Here is a 26692-nt window from a genome sequence, read left to right as displayed (position 1 = left end):
AAGAATGGTGCTGCATCCCTCCTGCAGAATTCCAGACGCTGGTGGACTCTTTGCCACGGCATACGCAGGCTGCGCTGGCCGCACGTGATGGGCCAACGCTCAACAAAGTGTCGTGACATTGGTATTTCCATTTTTTTGTTTAATACATGTTTCTAAGAGGAAAACAGCGAACCAACCAAGAATTGTACGAAGTGCTACACCACCAATTTTGCAAACCCAGTCGCAGACAAAATTTCCTCCATAACCCATGGCCTTCTTCAGGATTTTGATGCTTTTCTGGCACACAGCTTGGTTTTGCTCCCTTTGAAAATGGCCTGAGGAAGTCAGTGGGATATGTTTGAAACATTACCAAAACTAGATTCGCTTTGTCATTTTCATTATGATATCAGTGGAATGGTGGGTTGACACGATGGCTTAGAGGTACGCACATTCACCTCTAAGGTGTGTAGCCGACATTTGAATCCTGGCCCAGCTATAAACTGTCATCCTGATGTTTCACAGGCAGGGTGATTAATCAGTGTGTTTGCCGGCCCTCGGATGAGCATTAAACAGGCATCCCATCTGCCGGCATTAGTTGGTGGACGCCAACGACCGCACACTGTCCTTCGTGAAGAGTAGGCGAGCTATTGCCGGCACCCTGAACAAATTACAAATTCCTGCTCTAACCTACAGAGGTATTGCATCAGTGGCACAGTCACTCCCAATGCTGATGTTTAATTGCTTCCAGCCATAGATACTACCCTGCAGCCTTGCGCTACATACAAAACAAGAAGCGGAGTGGTGCTTCGAGTACAATTCTTGGTTGGTTGGCTGTCCTTTACATACACACACAACTTCTCGATTAGATGTAGTCTGTGAAAACAAATAACTGCTCACTGCTGATTGTCAGCCATTACACTGCTGCTTACATTGTGTGTAAACAAGAAAGACTTTCGAGCCTTTGCAGCAATAACAGCTCCATCTCAACAAGATAATCAATCCATGGACAGATTTCTGGCTCAATGGCAATCGGTGCAGAATGTATTCTCCCCAAAGTTGAACTGACAAATCCATGTAGGATTATCTCCAAATACTACCTCTCAACTGCATGGTATTGAACTGCGAACCTGTGTGCCGCACCAGCAGTGGCTACAAGGATCTTCACCAGAACTGGGGATGGCTACCATACATTGACCCTGTTTAAGCATCAACCACACAACAAGTCTCTGAAAACACTGCTAAACTTAATTCCTTTTCCAAAGGTGGCAGGTATAACCGCAAAGGCTTTTAAAGCTTTTGTGCTGACTAACACTGTGTGGTGCAGTGTAACAGCTGACAGTGATTTTTGCAGTGGGCAGTTCTGTGTGTTTCACTCACTGCAACTTAAGCAGAAGTTGCATTCTTATTTTAATGTCTTCTTTCGTGACTGCATTTCAGAAACTTCATTAACTAGCCAATGGATGCTTAAACGGTGTGACGTGTGGCAATTGTTGAGGATCATTGCAGGAGTCAGTAGGATCGCCAATAAGTATGTGCACAACTCCGAGCTGTCTAGCCTGGGTTGGAATCATGGCCCAGCAATAAGCTGCCATCCTTGTGCTTCACAGGCAGGGTGATTCATCAATGTGTGCGTGCTGTACATCAGATCGATGTAAACTGGGTCATCCCATCTGCCAACATTAGTTGGTGGACATTAGAAATCGTATGGTGTCCTTCACGAAGAGTAGGCAAGCTGTCGTCAACACCCTGAACAAACTTCAACTTCCCGCTCTAACCTCTGGGGGAACTGCATCAATGGCACAGCTGGGCCCCCAGCATATGATGCAAGCAGCAGCCACGTGTTGCATACAAATGCGGAAGAAGAAGAATAAAGATCATTGCAGCAAGTACTGGTTTGGCACACATGGTTCATGGCTCGATCAATAACATTTGAGAGGTGGATATTTGGATTGACGATATACAGTCTGTCTGTAAGTCTGTCTGTATGTATGTATGTATGTATATATATATATATATATATATATATATATATATATATATATATATATATATATATATATATATATGTTCTACACACATATGCATAATCATTCAATGCAGTGTTGTATAGGGAAAAGTTCTGCCATTACAATGCATAAGTGTATTGAAGCAAAAAGTGATAATTAAATTTACAGAATACAAAATTGAAGGTTGTTTTCAGATTAGTGCAATCTGAAAAAGTTCCACCATCGAATGAACATGAACATGTACAAATAATCTTATGAAAGAACATTAAACAGGAGCATGTATTATACGTCATGCAATAGCTTGCTTATCCTCAGAATTTTTAACACTGAATTGAGGAAGCCATTCAAGTGAGCTCAGGTTTTCCTTAAATTTTTTTTAAAATATTACATCTTTTTTTTAATTCCATTCTGTGAAAAGAGGTATTCAGACAATCCATGTGGATGAAACATAGATTTATACATCACTGAAAAATGGATTTGTTGTTGGAATCCAAGTGAGTTGCTTTGGAGATAAGTTGAAGCACTTGCATGTTTTCAGTTACTGTCAATGTCCAAAGTGTTGAGACTTGCGTGTTCATTACGATTTTCCATCACCTGTTGCTTTTTCCAAATGACCGTTACAACGTGCAGCTATGCAGAAGGCGATTTTACAACAATTTCAATGCTGTTGTCGCAATGAGCGCAATCATTTCTGTGGTTATGAACAGATCCTTCCGACGTCTTCCTTTCATCCATCATATTAGTCAGAAAGTTATTGCAATCTCCAGCATGGTGACCATCTAACCAGTTTCTGCACGCCCTTTGGATCACCGTGGCAGCCACTTCGGCTTGTCTTCGTAGCAGAGTCGTCGTCACGGGCTCCAGCGTGATTTCATCCTCTTTGGAGAAACGAACCTCCATGTCCTTTCGGATGCCATCTACAGCTTCGCCTTCACCAAGAACGCGTTTCGTCAGAGCGAAGAGTACGTCCAAACAGTGAATTCGATCACCTTCCATCATTGGCAAATCCATCACCGCTATGTGTAAATCATTTGGCTTGGAAACTTTCAGCGGTGCATCCAAAGCGTCGATGAAATCTGGAAGTTCTGCGTAATTGATGTACTGAGTTGCACCCGGGTCAAATTTACTCCACATTTCGAAGAACATCTCGAAGTCGTCCTCACTCAGGGGATCTTCGCTCTCTTCGTTCGCAACATTGAAGTTCTCCAAAATGATGGCGATGTACATATTTACCACGACGAGGAAAGAGATGATGATGTAGGTTACGAAAAAAGTTATTCCAATCAGTCTGTTTCCGCAATTGCCGACGACGTTGGTGCCTGCATGCACGAATTTGGGATCACAGTCAGGAGACTCAACCATGAGAGTGGGTGCCAGAAGGCCATCCCATCCCGCCGACGTGGTTATCTGGAAGAGGCAAAGCATGGAGCCAGAAAACGTCTCAAAGTTAAACATGTCGTTAATGCCTTTCGTATGCCTCAGAAATCCAAACTGGGCCATGCCAAATATGGAGAAGATATACATGATGAGGAAAAGGAGCAGGCCGATATTGAAAAGCGCCGGTAGGGACATTAGGAGAGCGAACAGCAGTGTGCGGATCCCCTGCGCACCACGGATGAGCCGAAGGATACGCCCGATACGACACAAGCGAAGCACCCTGAAAATGGTGGGCTCAAGGAAGTACTTATTGATGGTATCTTGCAGGACCAGACCTGTATGGATGGCAAACAAGTGATTAAAAACAATAACTTTAACCATGATCACTCATTTACAAGTTTGTCGACGCAAAGACAAAGCAATTTTTGTGAAGAAGAAGGAAAAAGATTTCCTCGATTTATTTATTTATTTATTTATTTATTTATTTCTTTTTTGAAAGAACAACATCATTGTAGTTCACAATTACTTACCCAAAATCGATATCACCACAACGACCAGATCAAACACATTCCAGGGGAATTTGAAGAAGTGATAACGCAGAGCAAACATCTTGAGTGTGCATTCTCCAGTGAATATTCCGATAAACACGATGTTGACAAAATATAGAGCATTTTCCATTGTTTTGCTTTGGTCTTCCGTTTCAATCATCATTGTCAACATGTTGATACAGATGAGAACCATAATAGCAATATCAAATATCTGGTTTGATATGATGTCAAACACAAACCCCTGAATTTTGTTCTGTGATGACAAACAAAAAGAACAATATTCCAGTGTTAAGACTGTGACTAATGAGATGACAATAAATGAATATATATCAAACCAATGCAGTTTATAAACTCTAATGATTTCCTGAACGTTAATGAATCCATTAATTTCCCATTCAAGGTCACCATGGAAACCACATCGGTCAACTAAGTGAACTTATCAAGATAGTTGTAGACTGGTAAGAGTCCCATTAATGCATGCTTTGGCTCGGGGAATGACATTATGATTGTCTTTTCCACTGACGATACGTGACTTTCGAAATGATGTCATCTGCCCCAGATTGCAAGTGATGCGCAGAAACCCCGAGTAATGAGGTTCATCAGGGCAGCCTGGACATATTTCATGCCTGCCAGATTAGGATTGCAGAATGAAACGACTAAAAAACTTTTTAAAGACACCGAAAATACCTGTAAACGTACCCGCGCAAAAGAGGTGTGCCTCTGCACAACAAAACATTTGGAGAACTTTCTGATCCAAAAGGTTGATATCGTTCAGTTCATAATGCAAAAACTACTCATGTGGTCCTATGAAAGGCCGAAGGTTCATACATGGGCACCTTTTACCCAAACCTAGGGTCTAAACACCCATGGGAAGGTCATATCTGGGGCTTGTCGATGCACAGGGTATATTTAAAATGATGATATTTACTCTCAATCATGTTTGAGAAGAGGGGGGAGGGTGAAAGTAGGAGTTGTTTGGGCTGTAAATGCTGTTTTATATTCGCAGGGAATGCAGAACATACACACAATGTAAAATGTGACATCAAGTCCTCAACTCTCCCCCAGCCATCCTCACAAACCCCAAGTCCTCAACCTTCACCTCCCAACCCCAAGTCCTCACCCTCCCAATCTCAACTCTCAGGTGTCAATACTCTCCCCACGCAAAGCCTTCAAACCCTCTCTCTACCCCCTCCCCTCCACTATAGCCCCCACATAAGTTCCTCAACCCCCGCACACAAGCCTCAATATGCCTTTCTATCGCATCTTTGCTCTCTCTCCCCAGCCCTACCCAAGGCTTCATCCTCGCCCTCCCAACTAACGCATCAATCCTCTCTCCATTTCAAGCCTTCAAACCCCTTCCCCACTTCCACCATGATCTAAGTCCTCACCCTCCCCTCCACAAAATAGTCCTCAACCCTTCCCCAGAGCCTCAAACTCCCTCTCCCAACTCTGTATCTGTCCCATCATTGCTTCCCGCTCCCTTCCAATCCCCAACCTCTGTCCTCCCCTCCTCACCCTCCTTCCTCCTGCTCATGAAAGGAAATGGGCATTCCGACATCGCAACAGCGGAATATTTAATGCTTTCCCCTCTCATATCATGCGATCACCGACTTCACAGATCTAAGCAACTTCTACATGTCAGGGCCCATCATGGTCACCTGTCCAACTCACAATCCCATGAGATGTGCGTAAACCCTGTGGAATTGCAACTCTCAAGTGACTGAGACCCAAAACCAACTAGAACGGCACTTGGTGGGGCGCATACCTCCTCTGGCCTGAACATTTTACGTTTTGTATCCCATTGATAGGCCGGATCTGCATCCGAAACTCAACCAAAATGTAATCGGCTTCTTTTCACCTTCCCAACTCATCCACCAACTTTTGTAATAACCCTTCACCAACTTTTTAAAATATCATGCAAAATATCATTTTTGGTCGTATCTCTCAATGGTGAAGAATCACTTCCTGATTGCAAATCAGACTCCCAGAAATATAGGAATATGAAAAATATCCATGGACAACAGGAGTGGGAATCCCATCGTTCCCTGTTAATACAATTAGGTAGCGGTGGCCATGGTTATAACACACACACACACACACACACACACACACACACACACACACACACACACACACACACACACACACACACACACACACACACACACACACACACACACACACACACACAGACACAATCTTTTTTCACCAATATATGCAAAAATGTAGGATAATCTCTCTAATATATATTTATAACGGCATTCATAGCCCATACAAATCCCACTCCTACCTCCAAACCCCACCCCCACCCTCTCAAACATGATTAATAGTAAATATCATCTTAAACTTACCCTGAGCATCGACAAGCCCCAGACATTACCTTCCCATTGATGTTAAGAAACACGAAGGTTTGATGAGAACGCACCCATCTACAAACTTTCAACCTTTCACTGTCCTACGTCATCTAGAGTTTTTGCGACTGCAAGATATCAACCTTTGATCAGGTTGATCAGGTTGATCAGGAAGTTGATCAGGTTGATCAGGATCAGAATGAGTTGATCAGGAAGTTCTCCAACTGTTTGGTTGTGAAGAGGAACACCCCTTTCTTCTACAGTAGATATGCTTATAAGTACTTTTGGCTTCTTTAAAAGTTTTTTTCCCATCATTTCATTCTACAATAATTATCTGGCAGGCATGAAATGTCCAGGCCGCCGAGATTAACTTTGTTACTAGGGGTTTCCTATGCATACACACTGAGCAATGTGTTGCGGATTACACCATGTTGAATGTGCCGTATCGTTTGCACAACAATACTGTGGCCCGAAGAAGAAAGCTGGAGTTGGGTGATGTTCCGAGACCTCCTTTTGGTGCTCTTCCATGGGAACACTCTGCAGATGATGGTTCATCAAGGAAAACACAAGCAAGGCGAGCAAGAGAATTGGAGAAAAGTATTCTTCCGGCAGAGGTTTTCCCCAAACCATCAGCATTCATAATTGATGGGTTGAGCTTGGTAGATGGAATGAATAGAAATGAAAGACATTTGCTGGGCTCACTGAAAATGGCCTGCCATTGATGATCAGCGAAGGAAGTGATTGTCGGTGCAGAGACATCTCCGATGTTTATAGTGAGACTTCAATCGATAATACAGAACGATGCGAACGGAGCTCAAACACTGCTGTTCATTTAAATAATTTAGCTGCAACCTACAAAATCCGACAGGGAAGAAAGTTTTCTTTCGTGCTGCTCCACCAACGAGACTCGTATTATCAAATTCAGGGGGGAGTCAAGGGAAGGGGGGCTGTGTTTCTTTCATGCATAAATATCTGTTCTGATAAGTGGAGACTTCTGTGGCAATATTGAGGATCTTGCTTTGACACAAAAAGAGACCTGCACGTGTCTACTGCTCCGTGTGAACCTTGCATCAGAAGCACTCCCCAAGGGAGAGGGTCAAAGATTCTCCCAGATTTTCATACGTAACCAAGAGGATGCTCCAAAGTGAAATAATATGATTAATTGCTTTGACTTTCAGTTTGTGAAAGTTCACTTGTTTTGTTTCAACGATTTTTTTTTTTTCAATGAAATACAAGGTTCATGTTGAAGATGTCTTACACTTGGTCTTGGTGTGGGCTTTATGGGTTTCTTCGAACCAAGCTTCTTCATGGCACTGTGATACTTCTTCTGTTCTTCTGTAAGAAAAATATCTTCTCCTCCTAAGTGGAATACAAAACGGAACTTTGTTTACAACCATACTCTAATACCAATCCGTCATGGCAAACAAACGTGGAAACAGTACCTGTCGTTATGACTATAACCGGAATGCATTCAGAGTTCGGTGAGTTGATAACATGCATGGATCCCTAATTGAAGAGTTAATTAGTCAATGAAGCCTCATATTGAGTGGTTGACATGTTTAAAATCCCACAAACTATACTTTGGTAATTCTTCCATTAATAATTATTATCTGTTGATGTTCTTGCAATTCCTCCGAAAGTATGCTGGTGTTTCCTGAAGGGTTTTGTATTAGCTTGATTTGTTGTTTGAGACTTGTCTCAGTGATTTGTTTGTCATTATTTTTTTCATCTCTGCCATGAAAAAATATTCCTCTGGTTAATATTTATACACTCTCAGAAGTTGGGTGGTGGTGGTGGTGGTGGTTATTGTTGTTAGTTAGTCCCAGTCAGTTCTGATCAAACAGGCCCGTGGTACGGAGATAGCTGATCGATCTCCCAGGAGCGACCCAGACATCCCTCACATATAAGATGTTGTGCTCTTGCCTTCGTGGAACCAGGACCACACGGTCTTGCATAAGTGAGGAACGGCCTGACGAAGGTGGCAGGTGATGTCAGTGGTGTCGTTGCGTCTATGTTTGTCCTGTAAAAGTTATGGGTGGTGTCCACAGCAAAGGCATGAAAGGTGAACACTATCAGATCTGTGAAGTCATTTCTCTGCATCCTCAATTGGTGGGGGTTTCATGGCCAGGATACTGTTTGGGCCCTGGTTATTGATTGCATTTATAGTGATATGAGTGTGGATGTGTGTTTTGTAGTTGTTGTTGATTGGTGGGGGAATGTTTTGAACGATGTCATTGTGGTGTCTCTGTGGTCTAGTGTTAATGTGTCCATGGGTCTTTGGGTGGTTAGACATGTGGTGGCACGGGTGATTAGGTTTGGCACTTGCAGCTGCAATGAACTGCACACCTCTCATGTCCATGTGATCTTTGGTTTTTAACATTTTTGCCAAAACAGTCGATGCTCAATGGGTGCAGTTAATGTGCAACCTGTGATGATGTGAAGGGCTTTGTTTAGTGTGGTCTGTAGGGTGTTTATGTGTGTTTGATAGGTTGGAGGCCCAGGATGAGCTGGCACAGTCAATGACTGATCTGATGTATGTTTTCATATTTGTGATGTTGTTTCTTTGTGTTATCCGAAGTTGGTGCCTGTGAGTACCTTAAGTGTGTTCAGCCTGGGTGTGCATGTTTTTTTTTAATGTTTGTGATGTGATCTGAGAATGACGTGTGTGTGTGTGTGTGTGTGTGTGTGTGTGTGTGTGTGTGTGTGTGTGTGTGTGTGTGTGTGTGTGTGTGTGTGTGTGTGTGTGTGTGTGTGTGTGTGTGTGTGTGATATCAGGATGGAGTTCAGTTCAGTGTGATATTGCTGTGGGCCGGGGTTCGGTGGCGATAAACGACCACGAGGTGGAGCAGTAGTCGTCTCCCACTGAACACCCGGAATTTAGGTCATGACTCTCGGACAACTCCGAAAGTTCACGGGTCACTTTGAGGACCGAGGTCACCAATATTTTGATGGCGTGAGGTCGGGTCCACTTGTCTAATTCCAATTTACCTAAGTACTCATGCCGTCCAACTACTGGGGAAACCACACCCTCAGCCAACTTTGTCCGAATCGAGTCGCTATCACCGACTCGGATCCGGCGTAACCGAGCGGAATTACCAAAGCCGCGCCGGATCAAATGAACAATTTACGGCATGAACGGCCTTACTAATTCTCAAACCCGCACCATCCTCGGCCAATGAAGGAAAGCACGAACAACAAACTGGAACATTTAACAGGGGTTTATTTATAACAATAATCAGGGAGTGGAGCACAAAAAGAGCAGAGTTATCACGAATAAAAGGCAGGCAATGTACAATGAGCAAAGAAAAAGCACTTAACAGTTCTACTTAACAGACACACACACACACACACACACACACACACACACACACACACACACACACACACACACACACACACACCCAAAAAGAAACTGGACCCCGTGGGTCTATCTCGGTCAAGCCGGACCGTGGTACCTGTCCGCTTCGTGTGGCCACACCGACTTCGAAACCACTGGTGGGACTCGAACCCACGACCCGAAGTCCACGACCCTTGCCCCTGGCTGCTCAGCCGCCGCACTGTTCGGTCACCACCACCACGGTGAGCCACCACAAAGAACCGTAGACCGCAATCGCCGTGATACCACAGAACCCACGTCGACCACCACTCTGCCGTCTCCACGATCACCCGGTCTCCGTCCTCTCTTCTTTCTTTTCTCCTTTCAGGTCAGAGCGATTTATTTTCTCGGCACGCTCACCTCCCATTGGCTCGTGGGTTGTCAGGCGACTCGTGGTGGCCTCTCAATTGGCAGGGCCAAACACTCCATCTGCTAAGGCGGAGCCAGCCTGAGGTGATAGCTTCCCTGATTGGGCAAGGGGTGGTCTGGTGGGAGGGGCAACGACCACCCTCCCACCGTGCGTGTCTGAGAACCCAAACGGAACAGCCAGGGGAGCACCCTATTCTCCATCTCACCCCTGTACGTGACACGATGCAAGTGGGCGATGGCGGCAATGGTGTTATTGTTGTAGTTGCTGTTTAAATCCTATCTATAAAATAACTTCGTAGCGCACGTACACTTAATTACCCACTAAACAGGGACGGGACCCTACCAAGAAACAAATACTTACCGATATAACTGATCTGTAGGACCTGGCTGTTGTGTGCAGTCAGCTTCCAAATTCGTAACAATATGTGATGCAGCACTATGTTCCTTGTTGTAATTTGTTGAAAAGAGTAAGTGTTGATTTTGAGAGGGCTCCTTTGAGTCTGTTGATGGTGAGCCAGGTTTGTCGGGTGCTGAGGAAGGGTTGAAGTTGGACTGCAGCAATGATAATGTTGCTATGGGTCGAGGTAATGGTTTAAGCATCCGCATGTGAGGCTATTTGTATGTTCTCGGGTGGTTTGTGGAATGTTGTGCATGAAAGGATTAAAGAGTGTGGGGGAGAGGACTGAGCCTTGAAGGACTCTGTTAGGAAAGTATCGTGTGCGTGACGACTTTCCGTTAAAACTTACGTTTGACTGTCTGCATGATAGGTAGTTGGGAAGCCAGCGTTTGGTGTTGTATATGTTTGTGTTGAGTATTCTATTTGTGAGTAAGAGTTTTGGAATGGCGTCAAACGTTTTGCTGATGTATGTTGCAGTGAGAGTGGTGTGTTTTGGTGGTTTTCTACTCTCGAAGCCATCGAAGGTGCTTTGTGTGAGGTTTGTGAGGAGAGTGGTAGTGAAGTGGTTTGATTTGCCTCCATGCTGGGGATGTGTGCGTTTGTGAGTATAAGTATTAGGCATTCTGTAGCTTTGGAGGGTCCGATAGAGGGTCTGTAGGGTCTGTAGAGTACAAGTCCGATAGAATGTGAATTGTTGATGTTTTTGAAGATTTTTGTTGTTTGTGCAATGGTGAATGGCATGATGGTGTTGTTGAGTTGGTCGATGACTTTGAGTCTTGTCGTACTTATTTCCTCTTTTTCTGGGTCCCATGTGACTTGTGTTTGCGGAATCACCGATGAGGGCGTTCGCTTGTTGTCTTTGTGATGTTATGTTGGCTGTGGTAGTTATGGCTGCGTGTGAGGGTGTTTATGATTCCGTACAAATGTTTGGTGTTGTTTGAGTGATCTGGTATGTGTAGAAAGGAGTACCAGGTTTGTGTTTTTCACCAATACTTTGTTGTTGATTACCGTGATTTGTGTTTGAATCCTTTTTGTTGTGTCTGGTGCTTTGAGTGTTGGTGTGTTGTGTTTTAGGTTGTCTCGTTCAATGAGGTGAGTGATTGTAGTTGGGGTTGTATTGTTTGTTTGTTTTTACATTACCCTTTGGGATGTTTTTGGAAGCTGTGATTGTTACGATCATATCAAACTGTTTGATGTGGATGACAATAGTGTTGAGTTGGTGGAATTCATCCAGTTCAGTGTCATTTTAAATTTGTCCCGTATTACGTTTTTGTAATTGGTGATTTTTTTTTTGATTTTTTTATTTTTTGGCATTGAGATGTAAAACTGTGTTTATGGTAATGATGATAGGTAGGTGATCTTAACGGAGTTGTTGCATTGTTCTCCACATTGTGGTGGAAAATGATGGAGAACAAAATGTTGTGGCTGGTAATGAGTTGTTGTAACCAGCTTGGTGTGTGTGTGTGTGTGTGTGTGTGTGTGTGTGTGTGTGTGTGTGTGTGTGTGTGTGTGTGTGTGTGTGTGTGTGTGTGTGTGTGTGTGTGTGTGTGTGTGTGTGTGTGTGTGTGTGTGTGTGTGTGTGTGTGTGTGTGTGTGAGATATGAAGCCTCCTCCTCTGGGGGGTTCGTGTGAAGGATGAGAGGGAGAGGGCCAGTTCACGGGGACCAATTTGCGCTTTGTCCGTGGCCACGTTGCCCTGATGAATCCCGTTTTGTGTTGGGGCGGGGGGGGGGGTGGGTACAACCACTGCAAAGAGGAAACCCCGATAGTTGGATGGTTTGGATTGGTCTGTTTGGTGTTTTCTTCTCAACACGTGCATAGCTCATGATGCTGAGGCCCCAGGTTCAAGTACTTTTTACTGTATTGATTTACCTGTTGTTTTAAAAAGCCCTTGAATTGGTCTACAAGTACTGTAGTGGGGCAACTTAACTAAATATAGCATAACAATTGTGCATTTTGTGAGGAAAGCATCAAATATGGCACACTAGTAGCCTATCATATTATGAACAGATTTGGATATTGGGCCATCTCAAAATTTTTGATGGCAGTGGAAAATGGCTGCCACAGCCATCAGCGGCTGAATTTGAGATGGCCCAATATCCAAATCTGTTCATAATATGATAGGCTACTAGTTTGCCAAATTTGGTGCTTTCCTCATAAAATGCACAATTGTTATGCTCAGTTGCCCCACTACTGTACATGTCATTTAATGTCTTTGTCCTGATTGAAATAATTACGTGTCCAAACCCTAAAATATCAAAAAAAATTACATTATTTCACATGATCCTTCAAGGAAGAATCAAACCACTTCTTACCACCACCACCACCACCACCACCATCACGACCACCACATTCCTTCAGACTCCTAGTTTGGGAATCACCGCTGTCGCAAAAACAATAATTTGAACTTTCTGGTAAACTTTCGATACCGATCAACATCCTTGTGAATTTGTCATCCATTGCAATGCATTCCTATTTGTGGCATTTCATACCATCTTGGAGGTCAGAAGAACAACACTGAAAGATGATTTCAAAATTTAAAATTAAGATTAAAAAATAAAAACTCAAGAGCAAAAAAAGTCGAGTCGATAATACATCTTCCAATTGATATATCTTACCGATCGATGGCTTAAAGGAGATAAACTTTGATTTTTCGTACATTTGAGTTTATCAAAAAGGTTATGCAGCTGGTTTAAATGAAATTGCAACAACAAAAAAAAGAAAAAAAAACTTATCTTTTTCTTCTGTTGGTTGAAATTGTCGATTATGACACCAATAAAGAGGTTGAGGATGAAGAATGATCCAAATATAATGAAGAAGATAAAATAACAGTAACAGTACAGGCTGTTTTCAAACTTCGGTTGTTCATCTCTCTGTGAAAGACACAGAATGGACTTACGTTGTTGTATTAAACACATTGTGCAAATATTAATTTTTTTATCACTTTTTTTAAACAATGAATGAATGTTTTTGAAGGTTGAACAAAACTTTACTCGATGACCAGTGTGCAGACGAGTCCTGCCTGGCTCTTCCCAAGCTTGGCCTCCTGGTATGTTCACGTTGAGCACTTTGTTGTATCTGTTCGTTGATGGCATTGTTTAGTGTTGCTGTGTTCGTTGTTGTTTTTCTGTTCATGTTTTCCCCACTGGAGGCCCCACTACACAACATTCTCCATGCCTGTTTTACATTCAACCTCACTGCTCTCTGGACTCCTCCTGTCAACCCAATAAATTGAACCTTGCAGACGTTCCTTCTGGTCAGCATTGTGCCTTATGTCCCTCACCTCTTCCGTGTGTGTGTGTGTGTGTGTGTGTGTGTGTGTGTGTGTGTGTGTGTGTGTGTGTGTGTGTGTGTGTGTGTGTGTGTGTGTGTGTGTGTGTGCTTTTAAAGGGGGGGTGGCTGTTATCTCCATATGTGGGTTTCAGAAGGTGGAACAGAGTCATCAGGTCAGGCCAGATTCGATCTGTGACTTGCTGCAGGTACCATCTAAACCTGTACTAACCTGTTTTATGGTTGGGTTGTCGGTGACTAAACAGTAAACCGTCACCCCCACCAGGTTTTCAGGTGAGGAGGGTGTATGATATGGTCACCCAGCAGGATTTTTTTTAAATGGTCAAATGGCAGAGGAGCTCATTGTGAGCCAACATTCATCCACTTCTCATGCCCAACTATGTCTGTGGACGTCCTCCTGCAGTTGGGTTACATTTTGTAGGAGGTTGGTGGCAGGATTTGTTCTCCAGCCACCGTAAAACCCTTCATTCCGCAAAACACAAGAAAAACGCAAACAAAATTGAAAAGCCACTCTGTGGGAGCAGTTCGTGCGCAGCTATCCTTCGCAGGGCAGCTCACTGGATGACGGGATTGGGACAAAGCCTTCGGGACCTCCACTCTTTGATGATAGGAGGAAAGCCATGGGGTAACCTTCCCGGGTCAGCTTGCGGAAGTGTTTGGCAGGGTATTGCTGAGGTGTGTCTCTGTTATCATCTGAGCTAAAGCGTTTTGACATCGGTATTGCAAGACTCTCAAGTTCAGAGACCGGATAGTGTAGAGATCATGGCCGGTGGTTACACCTACTATTGGTCTGGTCGCTCTGATGGTTACTATGCCCAAGGAGTTGCTGTAGCTGTGTCCAATAAGCTGACTCCAATGATAATTGAGGTAACACCGGTCAACGAGCGTATTACAAGATGAAGGATTTGTCACTACTTGGGTGTTGCTTCCCTGGTCTCTGTGTATGCTTCGACTGAAGCGAGTGATCTCACCGTGAAGGACACATTCTACGCCACGCTCGAGTCTGTGGTTGATCAGTGCCCCAGGCGTGATACTCTTCTCATCTTGGGGGATTTCAATGCATCGACTGGAACTGATAGGGATGGTTATGAGACATGTGTTGGGCTCCATGGGTCTGGAACTGTGAACCAGAATAACACCAAGTTCCTTGATATTGCAAGAAGTTATGGACTGAGGGTGGCTGCTTCAGTGTTTCAGCGAACACAGGCTCATCGCTGGAATTGGTATTCCAACGCTGGCGGTGTGGCAAAGGAGATTGACCACGTGCTCATTGATGGTCACTGGAGGATAATCAAGAACTGCAGGGTCTATCGGAGTGCTCAGTTCCTCAATACTGACCACCGGCTTGTGGGAGCAACTCTGAAGTTGCGGCTTAAATCCGGGAGAATGGTACCATCCCAGCCAAGGCTGGGTGCTGGCAAGCTCAAGGATGAGGGGATAGCTGAAGAGTTTGCAAACAGGCCGAGTTGGGATTTGGGGAGTCTGGGTGTTTTGGGAAACCCTGAAGAGTTGTGGAGTGCCTTCAAGACAACCATCGTCGATGTTGCGGGTGGATGTCCTGGAACTCGGCGAAGAAGAATTTAGTCTCTCAAGGGACACTGGATACCATTGACTGGGGTCGCAGGGCCAGGTTTAATGGCAGAGCTGAGCTATTCAGGGAGTTGAGGCGTAAAACTGTAAGTGCACCAAGGGTGGATGAGGAGGACCATGTGCAAGGAATCTGTGAGGGGGCAGAGCATTTCCTGTGGGCAAGTGATTCTCATCCTGCTTATAGGGGAATTTGTGCCTTGAGTTCCACCAAGCCCATCTCTCAGTGTACTGCAGGTAGAGCGAAGGGTGGTGAGATCTTGACAGAGGAGTCCGAAGTGAAGGCCCGTTGGGCTGGTTACTTTGAGCAGTTGTACCAGACTGATCCACCAGCTATTGAGTTGGACGTCAGGCATGTTATTTTCTCTTGCTGACCCTCCAATCAACTGTGATCCACCTTCTTTTGTGGAAACACAGGCTGTGGTGAATCGGTTGAAATGAGGTGAAGCTCCAGGGATCTGTGGCATCCATGCTGAACCTCTCAAGGCTGGTGGAAATGCTCCACTCATGTCGTTGCATGTAGGTCTGTGCTCTGCCTGGAACACAGGCATCATCCCAACTGACTGGAAAGAGGGGCCTTGTTGTCCCTCTCTGGAAAGGGAAGGGTGATCGCCAGGACTGCACCAACTACCGAGGGGTGACGCTGCTCTCAGTGCCGGGCAAGGTCTTTGCTCGGATCATTCTTGATAGGGTTTGCCATCATCTGCTTGAGCACCAGCACCCAGAGCAGTCAGGCTTTACACCAAAGATGTCAATGATTGACCGTATTCTTGTTCTTTGGGTCCTCACCGAATGCACATGAGATTTTGACAGGGGCTGCTTGCAGCCTTTGTTGATCTCTGCAAGGTGTTCGATTCAGTGAATCGGGATGCACTCTGGAGGATTATTGGTCTTTTGGGGGCGCCACCAAAACTGATCGATCTGATGTCTGCACTGTACTCTGGTACTGAGAGTGCTGTGAGATGTGGTGGTACCATCTCTGACTTATTTCCAGTTGTAGCTGGAGTTCGACAGAGGTGTGTACTGGCCCCCACACCTTCCAGCACTTGTGTGGACTGGATTCTGGAGAGGATGTTGGAGAGACTGGATTCTGGGAAGGGTGAAGCTGCGGTGTATCGTTTGGGTGTGTCAAGATCTATGACCTTGGTTTTTCAGCTTAATCCATCATCTTTGCAGAGATTGGATATCTCTTTAGGGGCCCTCAAGGTCCGGAATGAGGAGTTGGAGCCGCTGGGTTTACGGGTTTCCTGCGTCAAAACGAAGATCCAGGCTTTCAATGACATATGGGATGCTGCTGTCTTGTCTGTGCCTGGTTGTGGTGAGGATGTTGAGGTCATGGAAAGATTCACTTACTTTGGCAGTGATATTCATGTCTCTGCTTGCTGTGAGCCAGAGGTTAAGAGACGTCTGGGTCGGGCCTGGGGAGTCATGAATTCACTGGATAATGGGGTGTGGCGCTGCCGGTACCTGTGCAGGAGGACGAAAGTCCGAGTCTTAAGGTCCTTGGTGCGTCCAGTCTTGTTCTCCAGGTGTGAGACTTGGACTCTGACCAAGGATCTGAGACAGAGACTTAATTCCTTCGATTCTCCAGCTCCATGGTACCAGGTCTCTTCGGAGAATCCTTGGCTATCGCCTGTCGGACTTTGTGTCCAACGAGCGGTTGCTGAGAAAGACGCAAATGAGATTTGTTACCTGCGTAGTCTGTGAGTGTCAGCTGCGGCTGTATGGACATGTGGCTCGTTTTCCTAGCGCTGATCCTGCTCACCAGATTCTCTCAGCGAGGGAGCCTCGTGAGTGGAGGAGGCCAATGGGCTGACCACATGCCTTGTAGTTGCAACAAGTTGATCAGCATCTCTCAGAGATGGGGATGGGCCAGGAATCTACCTGCGGGATGGCCAGATGGAGGCCCCTGGAGTACCGGTAGAAAGTGGATGCAGAGACATGCTGCTCCGGCGTATGCTCCCATACCTGACATGACCTGAACAGAACCCTACAACATTTCAAAGCATCCACCTTCGGTGTGTGTGTGTGTGTGTGTGTGTGTGTGTGTGTGTGTGTGTGTGTGTGTGTGTGTGTGTGTGTGTGTGTGTGTGTGTGTGTGTGTGTGTGTGTGTGTGTGTGTGTGTGTGTGTGTGTGTGTGTGTGTGTGTGTGTGTGTGTGTGTGTGTGTGTGTGTGTGTGTGTGTGTGTGTGTGTGTGTGTGCGCGCGCGCGCATGTCAGTCAGTTAGAAGCTGAGTTTATTCATTCCCTTTCATTCCTCGTGTACTTTTCGACATAGTTGGGATGTAATCAATTACTAATTTTGAATGATATATCCTTCCCTTCTTCATCTGATTTCCTCATTTCCATTGTTACTCAAGTTCCCTTCTCTCCATTCTGCTCTCCCATTCGTGTTGCCTCTGTGTCCTTTCCACTTTCCCTTCTGTCCTTCCTTGCAGCACTAAAACTCATACCTTTTGCATCATTTTAAAAATGCATCACTGTTTTCATATGGGCATTTCATGGCCTAATTCTCCAAGCTGACTGAAGTGCTTGTGATTATGAGCTGGAACTCCGGTTACAGATGTGCAGAGGAGGTTGCTTCCCTTACCCACAGCTCTCTTCCCTCGAATGGACAATCTGAACATCCCATACAGACTGTCAAACAAGTGCTCAAGAAGGCACTGGAATCTGGTGAGGATTTACCTTTGGCTCTGCTGACTTGCGTATCAGAACTACCACATTCCACAGCTCAGCTGTTGGTGAATCAAAGGCTCCAGGACAGACTAACTAAGACAGAGCGACTCTTGAAATCACACATTCCAACAGATGCACATCAGCAATTGGTACGGCGTAAGCCAGTTGCAAAGAAATGTTACGACCATAACTCCAAAGAGCTCCCACCACTTACTCCAGGTGAAAGCATCCACATCAAGCAAGAAAGGGCCTTGGGAACCAGCAGTGGTCACTGCAACACACCATTCACCTTGCCAATATGTTATGACGCAAGACAGCCAGGTTTACCGTCGCAACCGCAAACACCCCAGAAATACCTGTGAACCTCCTCCACTTGTCACCCCACTCCCATAGGAAGACCAGCTGGCAAATAACTCCACAGTCACAGTCACAAGACTCGGCTGCATAACCATCCTTAAACTGGCAGCCAGCAGCAGTCTCTACGTAAGTAGTCATGACACCTGTTTGTCATTCTTCTCGTACTGAGGCTACCCTCGCATCTCAATGATTGTGTAATGTCGCTCCATAATATCTCTGACAACAAACAGTAAGACAAATAGGGCACTGTCTGATGCAATAACAGTTGCTCATGATGAAAATCTCATGTGAGAGTTTTTTGTTGCCTCTATAGTAAGTGCTGTTGTCTAGTGCTATGGTTCATTTGTTACAATGGGTGTTTTGCATGTGGTTTAGTTCCATCGGTGAGTTGCTTTTTAGTTTAGTTGCTTTAATCACCAGTGTGAGCTTTTCAACATTGAGAAACAAGATGCTATGAGTTGTTTTTACCTCTGCCACTGAAGGTGGATGGAGGTTATGTTTATAAACCCCTGTCTGTCTCTCTGTCTCTCTGTTTGTTACTTGCGAAATCGAAGCTTGGTTGATTGACTTGGTTTGATTGGTTGAAGATTGGCTGTTCTGATTTGTGATTCTGTTTGTTTGTTTGCTTCTATGTCAATCACCTACAGGTCACAATTTCAAACTGATCTTCAGGAAACTTCACAAAATGGTAGAGTTGGTCATAAACAAGAAGCCTACTGATTTTTGTCAACAACTTCGGTGCAATTTCAGAAATCATCAATGTTCTTCCGGTCGAGTTGAAATTCGAAGAGGATTTGCATATTTGGTCATTGAATTCAACCACCAATTGTTTTTAAAGTCAAATTTGTTTTCGGGATTTCACAAGTCTCAGGCTTTACATGACATCTTTCTTGTTTGTTTATTTATTTATTTGTCTGTGGACAGGATAACTCAAAAGTTGTGGACGGATTCGGACGAAATTTGTTGGACAGATTCGGTGTGTGATGAGGATGAATTGATTCGATTTTGGTGAAGATCCGAATCTGGATCCAGATGTGAGTTTTTGTTTTTTTATCAGTGACTCTTCGCCATTGAGAAATGGGGCCAAAACCTATATACAGTTTTGCATGATATCTCAAAAAGTTGGGGATGTATTATGACAAAACTTCGTGAGATGACAACAACAAACCATTTAGATTTTGGTTCAGGTCAGCAGATCTGGCCCATCAGTGGGATACAAAACGTAAACTGCTCAGCCTAGTGGAGGTATGCATTCCACTGAGTGCCATTCTACTTGTTATCACACTTGGTTTACACAATCAAAAGTAGTTCCGGCTGAAGCCTTCATGGTGCTCACTCCACCTCCATCTTACTGACAGTTCTCCTCCCTCTTACCAACAGCCTTCCTCCATCTTACCAACAGCCTTCCTCCATCTTACCAACAGCCTTCCTCCATCTTACCAACAGCCTTCCTCCATCTTACCAACAGCCTTCCTCCATCTTACCAACAGCCTTCCTCCATGTTACCAACAGCCTTCCTCCATCTTACCAACAGCCTTCCTCCATCTTACCAACAGCCTTCCTCCATCTTACCAACAGCCTTCCTCCATCTTACCAACAGCCTTCCTCCCTCTTCCAAACAGCTTTCCTCCATCTTACCAACAGCCTTCCTCCCTCTTACAAACAGCTCTCCTCCATCTTACCAACAGCCTTCCTCCATCTTACCAACAGCCTTCCTCCATCTTACAAACAGCTTTCCTCCATCTTACCAACAGCCCTCCTCCATATTACCAACAGCCTTCCTCCCTCTTACAAACAGCTCTCCTCCATCTTACCAACAGCCTTCCTCCATCTTACCAACAGCCTTCCTCCATCTTACCAACAGCCTTCCTCCATCTTACCAACAGCCCTCCTCCATATTACCAACAGCCTTCCTCCCTCTTACAAACAGCTCTCCTCCATCTTACCAACAGTGTTCCTCCCTCTTACCAACAGCTCTCCTCATTCTTACCAACAGCTCTCCTCCATCTTACCAACAGCCCTCCTCCCTCTTACAAACAGCTTTCTTCCATCTTACCAACAGCCTTCCTCCCTCTTAAAACAGCTCTCCTCCATCTTACCAACAGCTCTCCTCCATCTTACCAACAGCTCTCCTCCATCTTACCAACAGCTCTCCTCCATCTTACCAACAGCTCTCCTCCATCTTACCAACAGCTCTCCTCCCTCTTACCAACAGCCTTCCTCCATCTTACCAACAGCCTTCCTCCATCTTACAAACAGCTTTCCTCCATCTTACCAACAGCCCTCCTCCATATTACCAACAGCCTTCCTCCCTCTTACAAACAGCTCTCCTCCATCTTACCAACAGTGTTCCTCCCTCTTACCAACAGCTCTCCTCATTCTTACCAACAGCTTTCCTCCATCTTACCAACAGCCTTCCTCCATCTTACCAACAGCCTTCCTCCCTCTTACAAACAGCTCTCCTCCATCTTACCAACAGCCCTCCTCCATATAACCAACAGCTCTCCTCCCTCTTCCCAACAGCCTTCCTCCCTCTTACAAACAGCTTTCCTCCATCTTACCAACAGCCCTCCTCTATATAACCAACAGCTCTCCTCCCTCTTCCCAACAGCCTTCCTCCCTCTTACCAACAGCCCTCCTCCATATTACCAACAGCCTTCCTCCCTCTTACAAACAGCTCTCCTCCATCTTACCAACAGCCTTCCTCCATCTTACCAACAGCCTTCCTCCATCTTACAAACAGCTTTCCTCCATCTTACCAACAGCCCTCCTCCATATTACAAACAGCTCTCCTCCATCTTACCAACAGTGTTCCTCCCTCTTACCAACAGCTCTCCTCATTCTTACCAACAGCTCTCCTCCATCTTACCAACAGCCCTCCTCCCTCTTACAAACAGCTTTCTTCCATCTTACCAACAGCCTTCCTCCCTCTTAAAACAGCTCTCCTCCATCTTACCAACAGCTCTCCTCCATCTTACCAACAGCTCTCCTCCATCTTACCAACAGCTCTCCTCCATCTTACCAACAGCTCTCCTCCCTCTTACCAACAGCCTTCCTCCCTCTTACAAACAACTCTCCTCCATCTTACCAACAGCCTTCCTCCCTCTTCCAAACAACTCTCCTCCATCTTACCAACAGCCTTCCTCCCTCTTACCAACAGCCTTCCTCCCTCTTCCAAACAGCTTTCCTCCATCTTACCAACAGCCTTCCTCCATATAACCAACAGCTCTCCTCCATCTTACCAACAGCCTTCCTCCATCTTACCAACAGCCTTCCTCACTCTTACAAACAGCTCTCCTCCATCTTACCAACAGCCTTCCTCCCTCTTACAAACAGCTTTCCTCCATCTTACCAACAGCCCTCCTCCATATAACCAACAGCTCTCCTCCCTCTTCCCAACAGCCTTCCTACCTCTTACAAACAGCATTCCTCCATCTTACCAACAGCCATCCTCCATATTACCAACAGCCTTCCTCCCTCTTACAAACAGCTCTCCTCCATCTTACCAACAGCCTTCCTCCATCTTACCAACAGCCTTCCACCATCTTACAAACAGCTTTCCTCCATCTTACCAACAGCCCTCCTCCATATTACCAACAGCCTTCCTCCCTCTTACAAACAGCTCTCCTCCATCTTACCAACAGTGTTCCTCCCTCTTACCAACAGCTCTCCTCCATCTTACCAACAGCTCTCCTCCATCTTACCAACAGCTCTCCTCCCTCTTACCAACAGCCTTCCTCCCTCTTACAAACAACTCTCCTCCATCTTACCAACAGCCTTCCTCCCTCTTCCAAACAACTCTCCTCCATCTTACCAACAGCCTTCCTCCCTCTTCCAAACAGCTTTCCTCCATCTTACCAACAGCCTTCCTCCATATAACCAACAGCTCTCCTCCATCTTACCAACAGCCTTCCTCCATCTTCCCAACAGCCTTCCTCACTCTTACAAACAGCTCTCCTCCATCTTACCAACAGCCTTCCTCCCTCTTACAAACAGCTTTCCTCCATCTTACCAACAGCCCTCCTCCATATAACCAACAGCTCTCCTCCCTCTTCCCAACAGCCTTCCTACCTCTTACAAACAGCATTCCTCCATCTTACCAACAGCCCTCCTCCATATTACCAACAGCCTTCCTCCCTCTTACAAACAGCTCTCCTCCATCTTACCAACAGCCTTCCTCCCTCTTACAAACAGCTTTCCTCCATCTTACCAACAGCCCCCCTCGATATTACCAACAGCCTTCCTCCCTCTTACAAACAGCTCTCCTCCATCTTACCAACAGTGTTCCTCCCTCTTACCAACAGCCTTCCTCCCTCTTACAAACAACTCTCCTCCATCTTACCAACAGCCTTCCTCCCTCTTCCAAACAACTCTCCTCCATCTTACCAACAGCCTTCCTCCCTCTTCCAAACAGCTTTCCTCCATCTTACCAACAGCCTTCCTCCATATAACCAACAGCTCTCCTCCATCTTACCAACAGCCTTCCTCCATCTTCCAAACAGCCTTCCTCACTCTTACAAACAGCTCTCCTCCATCTTACCAACAGCCTTCCTCCCTCTTACAAACAGCTTTCCTCCATCTTACCAACAGCTCTCCTCCATATAACCAACATCTCTCCTCCCTCTTCCCAACAGCCTTCCTACCTCTTACAAACAGCATTCCTCCATCTTACCAACAGCCCTCCTCCATATTACCAACAGCCTTCCTCCCTCTTACAAACAGCTCTCCTCCATCTTACCAACAGCCTTCCTCCCTCTTACAAACAGCTTTCCTCCATCTTACCAACAGCCCCCCTCGATATTACAAACAGCTCTCCTCCATCTTACCAACAGTGTTCCTCCCTCTTACCAACAGCCCTCCTCCATCTTACCAACAGCTCTCCTCCATCTTACCAACAGCCCTCCTCCCTCTTACCAACAGCCCTCCTCCCTCTTACCAACAGCCTTCCTCCCTCTTACAAACAGCTTTCTTCCATCTTACCAACAGCCTTCCTCCCTCTTACAAACAGCTCTCCTCCATCTTACCAACAGCCTTCCTCCCTCTTACCAACAGCCTTCCTCCATCTTACCAACAGCCTTCCTCCCTCTTACAAACAGCTCTATTCCATCTTTCCAACAGCTCTCCTCCCTCTTACCAACAGCTCTCCTCCTGCTTACCAACAGCCTTCCTCCCTCTTACAAACAGCTCTCCTCCATCTTACCAACAGCTCTCCTCCCTCTTACCAACAGCTCTCCTCCCTCTTACCAACAGCTCTCCTCCATCTTACCAACAGCTCTCCTCCATCTTACCAACAGCCTTCCTCCATCTTACCAACAGCTCTCCCCCATCTTACCAACAGCTCTCCTCCCTCTTCCCAACAGCTCTCCTCCATCTTACCAACAGCTCTCCTCCATCTTACCAACAGCCCTCCTCCATATTACCAACAGCCTTCCTCCCTCTTACAAACAACTCTCCTCCCTCTTACCAACAGCTCTCCTCCATCTTACTAACAGCTCTCCTCCATCTTACCAACAGCCTTCCTCCCTCTTACCAACAGCTCTCCTCCATCTTACCAACAGCTCTCCTCCATCTTACCAACAGCTCTCCTCCATCTTACCAACAGCTCTCCTCCATCTTACCAACAGCCTTCCTCCCTCTTACCAACAGCCTTCCTCCCTCTTACAAACAACTCTCCTCCATCTTACCAACAGCCTTCCTCCCTCTTACCAACAGCCTTCCTCCCTCTTACCAACAGCCTTCCTCCCTCTTACCAACAGCCTTCCTCCCTCTTACCAACAGCCTTCCTCCCTCTTACAAACAACTCTCCTCCCTCTTACCAACAGCTCTCCTCCATCTTACTAACAGCTCTCCTCCATCTTACCAACAGCCTTCCTCCCTCTTACCAACAGCTCTCCTCCATCTTACCAACAGCTCTCCTCCATCTTACCAACAGCTCTCCTCCATCTTACCAACAGCTCTCCTCCATCTTACCAACAGCCTTCCTCCCTCTTACCAACAGCCTTCCTCCCTCTTACAAACAACTCTCCTCCATCTTACCAACAGCCTTCCTCCCTCTCACCAACAGCCTTCCTCCCTCTTACCAACAGCCTTCCTCCCTCTTACAAACAACTCTCCTCCCTCCTACCAACAGCTCCCCACTCCCCTTCGCCCCATCTTGCCAGCCCCTCCCTCAACTCTCCCACCTCTCATCTGTCTACTCCCGTTCCTTTCCCCTCTCATTCCACCTACCATCCATCTCTCTTATTCCTTCCACCCTTTTCTCTTCACAAAGGATCCAATCCACCTGGTCATCGTTCCCCCCCACCTATCTCAGTGGGTCTTTAATGTCAGAGGGCTTCAAACAAATTTCTCATGTCTCTTTGTCCATGTCCCTTCTGCATCTTCTGACAGTATTTATCGGACAGAAACATCTTTCACACAGAATGTTCTCACTTCATCTGTCTCCCTCCCAGTCTACCCTGACCTATCCTGGTGGTAGTGCTGTAACAGAATCAGCTCACATCCTCATGATAGTGCTCTAGGATTTGTTCACGACTCCCTTCCCTACAGTCCCTGCCCAGGCTGACTCCAATAAAGTATTTCTGGCGTCATGTCTATAGACCAACCTCTTGTTTATCTGTGTTTTACCATCACCCCATCATTAGTGACTCCTTATATATGAGGCTCATTCTTCAGATATGGATCCTCAGCTGTCCTCCAACACCATTGTTTTTTTAATGCACAAATCCATGGGGAGGAGGAAATTCCTCCTCAGGAAATGCCCGCTGAGTGCGGTAATAAAGGTGGCACCATTGTTGTGGCGTCGCCAGAACCGAGAGTGCCCTGTGAAGTGTCGGCACCTCCTCCAAGCCCTGTTCCTGTGTTTGGCTCATTTAACAGTGCTGTCTTGTGTCTCCTGTATTCGTCTATGTCCTTGTGTGAGATGTGTGTATGGCAGCTCCACTACGAGCCTTAGATCCTGTTAAAAAAAAAGTCCAGGCTCATAGAGAGGCTAAAAGGATGGAGGCCAGCAGGTTCACAGACTGACAGGGAATCAAATCGGGAACAGGGAGATGAACATTAAACATGAGAGGGAGAAAGAAAAGGGGAAAAGTAGTTTTAAGGGCTCAACTAGAATAGAACCAATCATGGGGTGGGAATGCGAGAAAGAATGAGGTGGTGATGGGCAGCATCTTGAAGGACTGGAGGGAGCGGCATGAAGCAACGCAGTTAAAGGGAGCCATTTCCACAGATAAGAGACAAAAGGGATGATGTGTTGGAGGTGACTGTTCAGTTTAGAATTGGGAAGGGTAAGCAGATGTGGGATTTTTGTGGAATGCATGCAATCTCCATGGGTGGGCTTGGAAAGATGGAGAGGTGAGAGGGCAGAAGGAGCAAGGCCTGGTTGTAAAACCGCACTGTTTTCCTTCAGGTCTGGAGAAACGTAAATTGTAACTATGTTGCTTGGCTAGGACCTAAGAGTCATTCCTCAAATTACAATCAACGATATAGCCCAAGGTCTTTTGTGATACAATTGCCCTTCCCCTCATTGTGTTTCTCTTCCATCTCAAATCCTCCAGTCTGTCGTCCTCTGCTTCTGTTAGTTTTTGTAATCATACCCGTGAAAGTGTTTGTCCCCTTGGTGGTCTTCAGAGCCATAAAGTACTGACGCGTGGCAGTTTGGCAAGGCAGATTGTTGGTCTAATTGCAAATCTCCATTCTCCCTCGCAGACTAGTCCATATTCTCATCGACTGCAAACATCAACAGTTCCTTAAATTCCTTCCTCAACAGACTCGTTTCTTCCATCCCATCACTCCTCCAATTGCTGAGTCAACATCACGACTCTGGTACACCGAGACATGTGGCAAGGCAATGGTGAAAATGCAGCTTGCATTCCCTACCTGGAAAACAAACCCAACTGATTGGGACCTAAAGTCCCTCCGCGTAGCTCACAACTAGTATGCATCAATCCTTTGATGAGCCAGAGCCCAACATCAAGCTCACCTGCTGTTTTTGATACTGTTTGGCACGCAGCCTTCGACATTACAAGCCGTCTGCTAACAATATTCAAGGGCCTCTCCTTGAACGGTCATCAGATTTTTCTCAGTCGGTGGAAACAATGGGTTGTTCTTGATGACATTGCCTTGAGATCTTTCTCTTGAGGCTGTTGTCGTCACCAGGCAGAATTTTAGGACCTAACTTGTTCTTTTGTCGACATGAATGAACTTGCTCCTTTCCTGGACAATCTCCTGGACAATTTTGTGGATTACTCCACATTGCGCAAAACAGAACACCACGCTTCTGAGAAGAACACTGCCACGGCATCAATTTCCGCAGATCTGGAAAAGATAAATCATTCATCAGTTACCTGGAATGTCTTTTAATGCAGGACTACCC

General features: G+C 45.8%; 1 protein-coding gene across 2 annotated transcripts in view; it reads right to left on the bottom strand.

Annotated features, from left to right (window-relative positions):
• Nucleotides 1-1994: 1994 nt before the first annotated feature.
• LOC147027370 (sodium channel protein type 3 subunit alpha-like) overlaps nt 1995-26692 on the bottom strand; it is a 126918-nt gene continuing 102220 nt past the window's right edge. The window contains exons 21-24 of one of the 2 annotated variants that reach the window (XM_085876722.1): nt 13135-13276; nt 7520-7620; nt 3893-4163; nt 1995-3697 (exon numbers count right to left, since the gene is read on the bottom strand). In XM_085876722.1, coding sequence (XP_085732848.1) covers nt 2616-3697; nt 3893-4163; nt 7520-7620; nt 13135-13276 — 1596 coding nt within the window. In that variant the 3' untranslated portion in view covers nt 1995-2615. The remainder of the gene's footprint in view (nt 3698-3892; nt 4164-7519; nt 7621-13134; nt 13277-26692) is intronic. The other variant, XM_085876721.1, reaches the window with a different exon arrangement.

This window comes from Eptatretus burgeri, chromosome 4 (genome assembly GCF_056783735.1).
Source record: "Eptatretus burgeri isolate ZD-2024b chromosome 4, Ebu_testis_v1, whole genome shotgun sequence".
NCBI classification, from domain to species: domain Eukaryota; kingdom Metazoa; phylum Chordata; class Myxini; order Myxiniformes; family Myxinidae; genus Eptatretus; species Eptatretus burgeri.
Note: the sequence above shows the minus strand (reverse complement) of the source record. Positions and strands in the feature narration are given on the sequence as shown.